This window comes from Gavia stellata, unplaced genomic scaffold, assembly GCF_030936135.1.
Source record: "Gavia stellata isolate bGavSte3 unplaced genomic scaffold, bGavSte3.hap2 HAP2_SCAFFOLD_219, whole genome shotgun sequence".
NCBI lineage: Eukaryota > Metazoa > Chordata > Aves > Gaviiformes > Gaviidae > Gavia > Gavia stellata.
The window spans coordinates 92,761-103,481 of record NW_026776768.1 but is presented as its reverse complement, the minus strand read 5'-3'; the positions used below and the strand labels follow the sequence as shown (position 1 = coordinate 103,481).

Genomic DNA, 10,721 nt, shown 5'->3' with positions numbered 1-10,721 from the left:
TGGGGCCCCCTCCCAGGACAAACTGGGATCATTTCCAGTCCAAACTGGATCCCCTGGCCCGCTTCCCAGGACAGATGGGATAACTTCCAGTCCAAACTGGATCCCCTGGCCCCCCTCCCAGGACAGACTGGGCCCTGTGCCAGTCCAAACTGGATACCCTGTCCCCTCCCAGTTAAGACTGGGATAATTCCCAGGCCAAAGTGTATCCCCTGGCCCCCTCCCAGGACAGACTGGGCCCCTGTCCCAGTCCAACCTGGGTCCCCTGGCCCCCTCCCAGGACAGACTGGGCCCTGTCCCAATCCAAACTGGATCCCCTGGCCCCCTGCCTGGACCAAATGGGGTCATTCCCAGTCCAACCTGGATCCCCTGGCCCCGTCCCAGGACAGACTGGGCCCTGTCCCAGTCGAAACGGGAACCCCTGGCCCCCTCCCAGGACAGACTGGGATCATTCCCAGTCCAATGTGGATGCCCTGGCCTCCTCTCACTACAGACTGGGCCCTGTCCGAGTCCAATCTGGATCCCCTGGCCCTGTCCCAGGACAGACTGGGATCATTCCCAGTCCAAACTGGATCCCCCTGGCCCCCTCCCAGGAAAGAATGGGTCCTATCCCATTCCAAACTGAATCCCTTGGCCACCTCCCAGGACAGACTGGAATCATTCCCAGTCCAAAATTGATCCCCTGCCCCCCTCCCAGGACAGACTGGGCCGTATCCCTGTCCAAACTGGACCCCCCTGGCCCCCACCCAGGACAGACTGGGCCTGCTCCCAGTCGAAACTGGATCCCCTGGCCCCCTCCCAGGACACACTGGGCCCTGTCCCCAGTCCAAACTGGATCCCCTGGCCCCCTCCCAGGACAGACTGCCATCATTCCCAGTCCAAACTGGATCCCCCTGGCCTCCTCTCACTACAGACTGGGCCCTGTCCCAGTCCAATCTGGATTCCCTGGCCATGTCCCAGGACAGTCTGGGATCATTCCCAGTCTAAACTGGATCCCCTGGCCACCCCTCCCAGGACACACTGGGATCATTCCCAGTCCAATGTGGATGCCCTGGGCTCCTCTCACTACAGACTGGGCCCTGTCCCAGTCCAATCTGGATTCCCTGGCCCCCCTCCCACTACAGACTGGGATAATTCGCAGTCCAAACTGGATCCCCTGGCCTCCTCCCAGGACAGACTGGAAAAATTCCAGTCCAAACTGGATCCCCTGGCACCCTCCCAGGACCAAATAGGGTCATTCCCAGTCCAAACTTGATCCCCTAACCCCCTCCCAGGACAGACTGGGCCCCCCCCCCCCCCCCCCCCCCTGTCCCAGTCGAAACTGGATCCCCTGGCCCCCTCCCAGGACAGACTGGGCCCTGTCCCAGTCCAAACTGGATCCCCTTGCCCCTTCCCAGAACAGACTGGGACCTCTCCCAGTCCAAACTGGATCCCCTGGCCCCCTCCCAGGACCAAATGGGGTCACTCCCAGTCCAAACTGGATCCCCTGGCCCCCTCCCAAGACAGACTGGGCCCTTTCCTCAGTCGAAACGGGATCCCCTGGCCCCCTCCCAGGAGAGACTGGGATCATTCCCCCAGTCCAAACTGGATCCCCTGACCCCCGCTCACGACAGACTAGGCCCTGTCCCAGTCCAAAATGGATGCCCTGGCCCCCCTCCCAGGACAGACTGGAATCATTCCCAATCCAAAGTGGATACCCTGGCCCTCTCCCAGTGCAGAGTAGGATACTTCCCAGTCCAAACTGGATCCCCTGGCCCCCTCCCAAGACAGACTGGGCCCTGTCCCAGTCCAATCTGGATTCCCTGGCCCCCTCCCAGTACCAAATGGGATCATTCCCATTCCAAACTGGATCCCCTGGCCCCTTCCCAGGACAGACTGAGCCCAGTCCCAGTCCAAATTGGATCCCCTAGCCCCTTCCCAGGACAGACTGGGATCATTCCCAGTCCAGACTGGATCCCGTGGCCCCCTCCCAGAACACATTGGTGTCATTCCCAGTCGAAACTGGGTCCCCTGGCCCCCTCCCAGGACAGACTGGGATCACTCTCAGTCCAGACCATATCCGCTGGCCCCCTCCCAGGACAGACTGGGGTCATTCCCAGTCCAGAGTGGATCCCCTGGCCCTGTCCCAGGACAGACTGGGATCATTCCCAGTCCAAACTGGATCCCCTGGCCCCCTCCCAGGACAGACTGGGATCATTCCCAGTCCAAACTGGATACCCTGGCCCCCTCCCAGGACAGACTGGGATCATTCCCAGTCCAAACTGGATACCCTGGCCCCCTCCCAGGACAGACTGGGCCCTGTCCCAGTCCAAACTGGATCCCCTGGACCTCTCGCAGTGCAGACTAGGATAATTGCCATTCCAAACTGGATCCCCTATCCCCTCCCAGGACAGACTGGGCCCTTTCCCAGTCCAAACTGGATCCCCTGGCCCCCTCCCAGGACAGAGTGGGCCCTCTCCCAGGCGAAACTGGATCCCCTGGCCCCATCCCAGGACAGACTGTGACCATTCCCAGTCCAAACTGGATCCCACCCCCCTTCCCAGAACACACTGGGCCCTGTCCCAGTCCAAACTGGATCCCCTGGCCCAATACCAGGACAGACTGGGCCCTGTCCCAGTCCAAACTGGATCCCCTGGCCCTATCCCAGGACAGGCTGGGACCTCTCCCAGTCCAAACTGGATCCTCTGGCCTCCTCCCAGGACAGACTGGAAAAATTCCCAGTCCAAAATGGATCCCCTGGCCCCCTCCCAGGAAAGACTGGGGTCATTACCAGTCCAAAATGGATCCCCTAACCCCCTCTCAGGAAAGACTGTGCCCTGTCCCAGTCGAAACTGGATCCCCTGTCTCCTCCCAATTAAGACTGGGATAATTCCCAGGCCAAAGTGTATCCCTTGGCCCTCTCCCAGGACAGACTGGGCCCTGTCCCAGTCCAATGTGGAACCCCTGGCCGCCTCCCAGGACAGACTGGGCCCTGTCCCAGTCCAAACTGGATCCCCTGGCCCCCTCCCAGGACAGACTGAGCCCTGTCCCAGTCCAAATTGGATCCCCTAGCCCCCTTCCCAGGACTAAACCGGATCATTTCCAGTCCAAACTGGATCCCCTGGCGCCTCACAGAACACACTGGGATCATCCCCAGTTCAAACTATATCCCCTGGCCCCTTCCCAGGACAGACTGGGATCATTCCCAGTCCAAACTGGATCCCCTGGCCCCCTCCCAGGACAGACTAGGATCATTCCATGTCCAAAAATGGATCCCCTGGCCCAATCCCAGGACAGACTGGGCCCTTTCCCAGTCCAAACTGGATCCCCTGGCCCCCTCCTAGGACAAACTAGGCCCTATCCCAGTCGAAACGGGATCCCAGGGCCCACTCCAAGGACCAAGTGGGATCATTCCCAGTCCAAACTGGATCCCCTGGACCCCTCCCAGGACAGACTGGGCCCTGTCCCAATCCAAACTGGATCCCCTGGCCCCCTCCCAGGACAAATGTGGCCATTCCCAGTCGAAACATGATCCCCTGGCCCCCTCCCAGGACAGACTGGGATCATTCCCAGTCCAATGTGGATCCCCTGACCCCCTCCCAGGACGAACTGTGACCTGTCCCAGTCCAAAATGGATCCCCTGGCCCCCTCCCAGGACAGACTGGGATCATTCCCAGTCCAAACTGGATCCCCTGGCCCCCTCCCAGGACAGACTGGGATCATTCCCAGTCCAACCTGGATCCCCTGGCCCCTCCCAGTTAAGACTGGGATAATTCCCAGTCCAAAATGGATCCCCTGCCCCCCGCCCCGGACAGACTGGGATCACTCCCAGTCCAAACTGGATCCCCTGGCCCACTCCCAGGACAGCCTGGGCCCCGTCCCAGTCCAACCTGGATCCCCTAGCCCCCTCCCAGGACACACTGGGATCATTCCCATTCCAACCTGGATCCCCTGGCCCCCTCCCAGGACAGACTGGGCCCTGTCAAAGTCCAAACTGGATCCCCTAGCCCCATCCCAGGAAAGACTGGGCCCTGTGCCAGTCCAAAATGGATCCCCTGGCCCCCTCCCAGGACAGACTGGGCCCTGTCCCAGTCCAAACTGGATATCCCGGCCCCTCCCAGGAGAGACTGGGCCCTGTCCCAGTCCAAAGTAGAACCCCTGGCCGCCTCCCAGGACAGACTGGGCCCTGTCCCACTCCAACGTGGATCCCCTGGCCCCCTCTCAGTACAGACTGGGATCATTCCCAGTCCAAACTGGATTCCCTGGCCCCCTCCCTGGACCAAATGGGATCATTCCCATTCCAAACTGGATCCCCTGGCTCCCTCCCAGGACTGAGTGGGCCCTGTCGCAGTCCAAACTGGATCCCCTGGCCCCCTCCCAGGACAGACTGGGATCATTCCCAGTCCAAACTGGATCCCCTGACCCCCTCCCAGGACAGACTGGGATTATTCCCAGTCCAAACTGGATCCCCTGGCCCCCTCCCAGGACAGACTGGGATCATTCCCAGTCCAAACTGGATCCCCTGACCCCGTCCCAGGACAGACTGGGCCCTGTCCCAGTCGAAACTGGATCCCCTTGCCCCCTTCCAGTACAGACAGGGCCCTGTCCCAGTCCAAACTGGATCCCCTGGCCCCCTCCCAGGACAGAATGGGATCATTCCATGTCCAAACTGGATCTCCTGGCCCCCTCCCAGGACAGACTGGACCTTGTCCCATTACAATCTGGATCCCCTGGCCCTGTCCGAGGACAAGTTAACTCTAGGGCACTATTTTGGCAGTCTATTCTATTTTTCTACGATTCGTCCTTGTGCTAATCGTTATTGCTAGTTAGCAGAGAGTCAGTGAAGACAGTCTTTCTCTCTAATATGTCTCAGTGCCAGGCACAGTTGTTATGAAGCATCTTCTTTACATTCTTCTTTCTTACTTTTAGCCCTTGTTTCTCAAGATGCCCTGTAACATTCCCCCCTTTTCTTTCCCCTAAGCAAATTCTCTTGCTTTTAAAAGTGGTTCGTTATGTTTCATCATTAGTTTTAGCATCAGTACTTGTCCAATCAGTTCCTTTAGTTTACACCAAAGGATAAGATTGACTATTGTTCATGTTCTCATGGCTATTAGTAACAGCAATATCGGGTGGGTCATTATGTTTAAGATTTTGGTAGCTGACGGGGAATAACCCCTACACACATCCCACCAACTGTGCTCTCCCTCTGACTTCACTCGTTCCACTACTTGGTGTCTTTCCTCTGCATCATGATGGACAGTAATTAAAGTCTTTCTTCCACTTTCTTGAACTTGTTTTAACGACCTTTTTAAATTTTCATGATGCAATAGTCTTCTTATTAGAGTGAGATTCATTCCAATAGGGGTGGGCTGTATAGCCTGAATCAACGTATAATTAAATTGTAGCAATTGATAAGTAGTAACAGGAGCTGTGTAGTTAAAATCATATCCTGTAAGACTAGCAAAGTTACAAATGCAAATATTTGAATGGTTGCTCGGGTCCACCATTTGATCATCTACTTGTACAAAATCACACTGAGTTCTCAAACACATTCCATACCCCTGTAAATTACGATGGTTCTTAGGGTCTTGTTGGGATGCACCTCAAAGTGACAAACAGTTTGTTCAGTGTCAAGACAAATATCTTGCCCTTTGATGGTGTTTCCTTCACAAATAAATCCTTGCTGGTCTCATACGATACAGGCCTTGACATCAACAGTTTGCCACTTATTCCTGTTTTTCATAGCCCATACCTTATGTTCCAGGGGATAAAGTACAGTTCCATGGTAATTTAATCCTAGCGCAACAATCGGGTATATGTTGTACACTAAAGCTTTATATCTTGTTAGGACCAAAGCTGTAGCTGTGTTGTTAGTAGGGTCAAAGGTAAAATTAACCAAATGCCACCACGATTGGAATCTCCTTTCATATTCCGTTGCATTATTCCAAATCACCTTTTGGATCTCTTTTGGTAGGATTCCGTCTTCACCTTCCCTAATGATTGCAGCTGCTATTGTCTGTATCCATAATTGAGCTTGGATACAGCTAAGTGCTGTAGAAACAGTAGTCGGAGCCACGTCTAATGCATTTATAATCAATTCATTGTCCTTTTCATTAAGCTTCTCCCACTGTGGTAACACATTTGCTGTAAGCCATTGACCGGTTCCTAAAGTTGGGAGGGAAGATCTTAAAGGGTTCTGTATTTTGTTCGGATCACTGGTCACCGTTGCAAATTTGTTCCTTATTAGCCCAGTATCTATACTATTTAAAACTCCCAGTCCTGTTCCTACTGCAGCAATCACATGTCTCCTTTTTCTCATTCGGGAAGGAAGGGTCCTTTTATGTAACCATGACGTCCACGCTATATGTAAGGGTCTTATAAATGACGAACAGGCTGGTTGAACGGTGGAAATATCATTCTGTATTAATAATTCCACTCATTTAAGAGACCATATTGGATTAGACATTCCCTGTTGCTGACCGACATATTTAGTTACATATGGTCCTGTCGGATACACATATGGTCCCATTTGCTCAGGCTCTGTGGGAGCCACCACACCCACCCCCGTGAGGCAGTGTCCGTGTCACAGGGTGGGGCGGGTAGCTGAGGGCGCCCTTGCCCATATTGAGGGGATACGCAGACGTGTGGTGGTGATGTCACAGCGGCCACTGTGATGCATTGCCAAGGCCTGGATAAAGGGCTGCTGGGCTCCGGCCGTGTGTCAGTGCGACCTGGTGAGGTGAGGAGAGGGCAGGCGAGGAAGGGGCTTGCCCAGGGCTGCCAAGGGAGGAGGGCAGCCTCACACCTTGGGGCTCCAGGGCCTGTGCTGCAAGCTCACCGTGTCCTGCTGCTCCCTCAGGGTTGGCAGAGGAGCGTCTGGAGGAGAAACCCCGGCACTGCTGGGGCAGAGGCTCTCCAAGCGCTCGCCATTGACGTGCACCATGTTTGCCATGAAGCAGCAGGACCCCGACTCGAGGGAGCAAGGTGAGAGCAAAGTATCTCTCCCCACAGCTCCCCATGGCTGGCAGAGGGGTTGTCGGGGCAGTCTGTGTGTGGCCAAGACCGGTGGCAGGGGAAGGCAGGAGCTCCCCAAGCACCCCAGGGCAGGGTCCCTCCTCAGCAAGCGGGGCCCAGGCTGGGCTGTGGGCACCTGCTGGGGCACCCGTGCCTGCTATGCCCCCTTCTTCTCCAAAGGCCTCAGCCCTGCCCTTCAGCCAGCTAGGCAGGGTCAGAGCAGGGCCTTGGGGGTGATCCCGCAGGGACACTTCCCCAGCCCCGCAGAGGTGCTCATTCCCAGCGGCATTTGCTCTCTCCCCTCAGCATGCATGCTGTGTCGCCGGGCAGAGGCTGACCCAGATATCTGTGGGTGCAAAACAACAAAGAAAGGGCTCTGTGCCCACACCTATTGCCTGGTGAGTTCCCCCGGGACTCCCTCCAGCTTTCTGCCAGGGATAGTCCCTTCCTTGCTGATCTAATGCGCTCCTGGCCTTCTCTGCTCTGCAGTTTCTTGCCAGCGGGCTTTTACCGCAAGAGCGCAGGAACGGGTTTCTTGTTGAGGACACCAGACGCGCAATCCAGGAGGCAGCCCAGAAGGTGAGGACCTGGCAAGAGCAGGGAGGTTTGCACCAGGAGAGCTTTGCGGGAGCTCCTCCTGGCCCCCAAGAAAGAAATCCCAGCCCTTCCATCAGCTCTGGGACAAATGCCTGCTCCCAGCAGCTCCACCGAGGCTCCGGCACAAGCAAAAGCCTCATGCACCATGCGGATCTGTGGGGTGTGAGCCAGCAGTGCCCACAGCCCAGTGGCGTGGGGCCAGCCACACATGCCCGGAGCCTACTGCTGATGGGTCCGCTGTGCTCTTTCCAGCGCTGCTTCGTTTGCGGCGAGATGGGCGCCACCATCACCTGCCGGGAGAAGGGGTGCGACTGCAGCTTCCATCTCCCCTGCGCCTCAGAGGGCGAGTGTGTCACCCAGTTCTTCGGGCTGTACAGGTAAGGGCTGCCGGCCCTTGCGCAGGAGCCTCCTTGTCTCCAAGCCCCCTTCTGCCAGCAGTGGGCACCCAAGTGAGGAACCTACAGGGACACTTCCCAGCAGCCTGCCACAGCCACAGCCACGGCCAGAGCCCGGACAGGGTCTGGGGCTCCTTCACAGCTCCTCTGCCCTCCTCACCATTGCCAGGGAGGGACTCAGCACGTCTCATCTCACCTTGCCCATCCCTTCCATCTTCCCCCCAGGTCCTTCTGCTGGAAGCACCGCCCAAAGCAGGCAGTGCAGGCCACTCCAGAGCAGAGCAGCACCTGCATCATCTGCTTGGACCCTGTGGAGGACAAAAAGTCCTACCGCACCATGGTGTGCCCAGCATGCCAACATGCCTGGTTCCACCGGAGCTGCATCCAGAAGCAGGCTATCCATGCTGGCGTCTGCTTCCGCTGCTTGCATTGCCAAGACAAAGATCTTTTTGTGATGGAAATGCTCACCATGGGGATTCGAGTCTCCAAGAGGTTGGTTTTTCTCTTCCCAAGTCACAAGACGTCAGGCGCAAGCGTGGTGCCAGGCCAGGGACTGCCCCGGCAGGCCTGGCCTTCTGCTGTCCCCTGACTCTTGTCCGCAGCTTCATGGAGGAGTTGGAAACCGGGCGGGGCGGGAGAGCAGGGACGGCCTGGGTCTGCCTGATGCTGGGGCAGCAGGGGCTCAACACTTTCCCTTCCTTCTCCGGCAGACAACCATCATGGGAGAGCGACCAAGCCTTTGGACTGGTATATCAGAGGCACATCCGCTGCAGTGCCCGCAAGTGCCTTTGCCCGAGAGGCAGGGAGCAGGCAGAGGAAGAGGGGTAGGTTGCCAAAGCAGCAGTCTAGGGCTCTACACGGGAGCTCTGCCTCCGCACAGGCTCGGGGAGGAAGCACTTAGAACAAAGGCTCTGCCAGGCAGTCCCCTGCTGGTGTCACTTTGTCCTCGCAACCAGCAACCCGTTTGCTTCCACAGGTCCTGGCAACTGCTCCTGTGCAGCTCTTGTGCTGCCGAAGGCATCCACCGGTGCTGCTCCTACTTGTGGAATGGCACAACCACCTGGGAGTGTGATTGCTGTGCTGGCCTGGGCACTGGTAAGAGGCAAAGCACCCGGGTGCCCCTGCGCTGGGGCCAGGGGCCAGGCTAGGCCTGGTAGGGGGGGCTTAGGGTGGGCTTGGCTCCAGGAGGGCTGTGGGCACCACGATGGCCTCTCCTGCCCGGAGCTGGGTGGCTGTGCTGCTGACCTTCCTGCCTCCCCTCACAGCCTCCAGTGACAATTCAGAGCTTGCCAGCTGCAGCACCGCCAGCCAGGCGGCAGCAGGGCTTTCCCACAGCTCCCTGGTGTATGAGAGCAGCAGGCCCAGCACCATCACCCAGGCACCCCTGGGGCCATCCCACAGGTCCCCAGTGCCTGAAAGCAGCAGCCGCTCCAGCCACCCTGGGCCAGACCGGATCCGACACCGCTCGCGGTTACAACGTCGAGCGCAAAAGCCGTACAGCCGGCCTGGAAAACACCGTGGGACCAGCTGTGTGCCAGCCCCAAGTGCTGAGCCCAGAAGCCCCAGCACTGCCGAGCAGGTGACAGAGGGGCTCCTCCTTGGCACCCTGGCACTCGAGAGGAGCCGCTCCACCTCCGCCAGGCAGGCGGCATCAGGGCTGTCCTGTGGCGCTCTGGCGCTCAAGACCAGCAGCCGCTCCAGCAACCCTGGGCCAGACCGGATCCGACACCGCTCACGGTTACACCGTCAAGCGCAAAAGCCGTACAGCCGGCCTGGAAAACACCGTGGGACCAGCTGTGTGCCAGCCCCAAGTGCTGAGCCCAGAAGCCCCAGCACTGCCAAGCAGGTGACAGAGGGGCTCCTCCTTGGCACCCTGGCACTCGAGAGGAGCCGCTCCACCTCCGCCAGGCAGGCGGCATCAGGGCTGTCCTGTGGCGCTCTGGCGCTCAAGACCAGCAGCCGCTCCAGCAACCCTGGGCCAGACCGGATCCGACACCGCTCACGGTTACACCGTCAAGCGCAAAAGCCGTACAGCCGGCCTGGAAAACACCGTGGGACCAGCTGTGTGCCAGCCCCAAGTGCTGAGCCCAGAAGCCCCAGCACTGCCGAGCAGGTGACAGAGGGGCTCCTCCTTGGCACCCTGGCACTCGAGAGGAGCCGCTCCACCTCCGCCAGGCAGGTGGCATCAGGGCTGTCCTGTGGCGCTCTGGCGCTAGAGACCAGCAGCCGCTCCAGCCACCTTGGGCCAGACCGGATCCGACACCGCTCACGGTTAAAGCGTCGGGCGCAAAAACCATACAGCCGGCCTGGAAGACGCTGCTGACTGGTCACGCACCAGCTCCAAGTGCTGGCCCCCATCCCCCAGCACAATAAAGTTGGCTGCTCATCTCATCTGACCTGGAAGATCCCACGCTCATTTGTCAGTCATCCTCCTCTGCCTTTCTTGAGGGGCAGCGTTAGGGGACGGGACTGGGGGGTTGTCTTCTCCCCTGTGGTTGGCAGCACCTTCCCCAGACCTGCCTCCCTACGGCTGGCCTTGGCCAGCTGCCCACCACCTTGGCCACGTGCTTCAGGCCTTGCTGGCCCCAGGAAGCTGCTGCTCAGTGCCGCTCCGCAGCAGCGCTTTTTCCCTGGTGCGATGTTCACACACACCCCCTGAGCCCCGTCTGCACCCGCAGTCTCTGCCCCTTCCCCATTACCCTGAGACAGCTCTTCCCCTCCTCCGGGCGCAGCTCCGCC

At 58.5% G+C, this 10,721-nt stretch overlaps 1 protein-coding gene across 1 annotated transcript; it reads left to right on the top strand.

Annotated features, from left to right (window-relative positions):
* The first annotated feature begins 6,917 nt into the window (after positions 1 to 6,917).
* Positions 6,918 to 10,305, top strand: LOC132321289 (G2/M phase-specific E3 ubiquitin-protein ligase-like). Its single transcript, XM_059834793.1, has 8 exons — positions 6,918 to 6,960; positions 7,297 to 7,388; positions 7,480 to 7,569; positions 7,840 to 7,964; positions 8,208 to 8,474; positions 8,693 to 8,806; positions 8,959 to 9,077; positions 9,248 to 10,305. The coding sequence occupies exons 1-8, from the start codon at positions 6,918 to 6,920 to the stop codon at positions 10,303 to 10,305; spliced, it is 1,908 nt and encodes a 635-aa protein (XP_059690776.1).
* Positions 10,306 to 10,721: the final 416 nt, after the last annotated feature.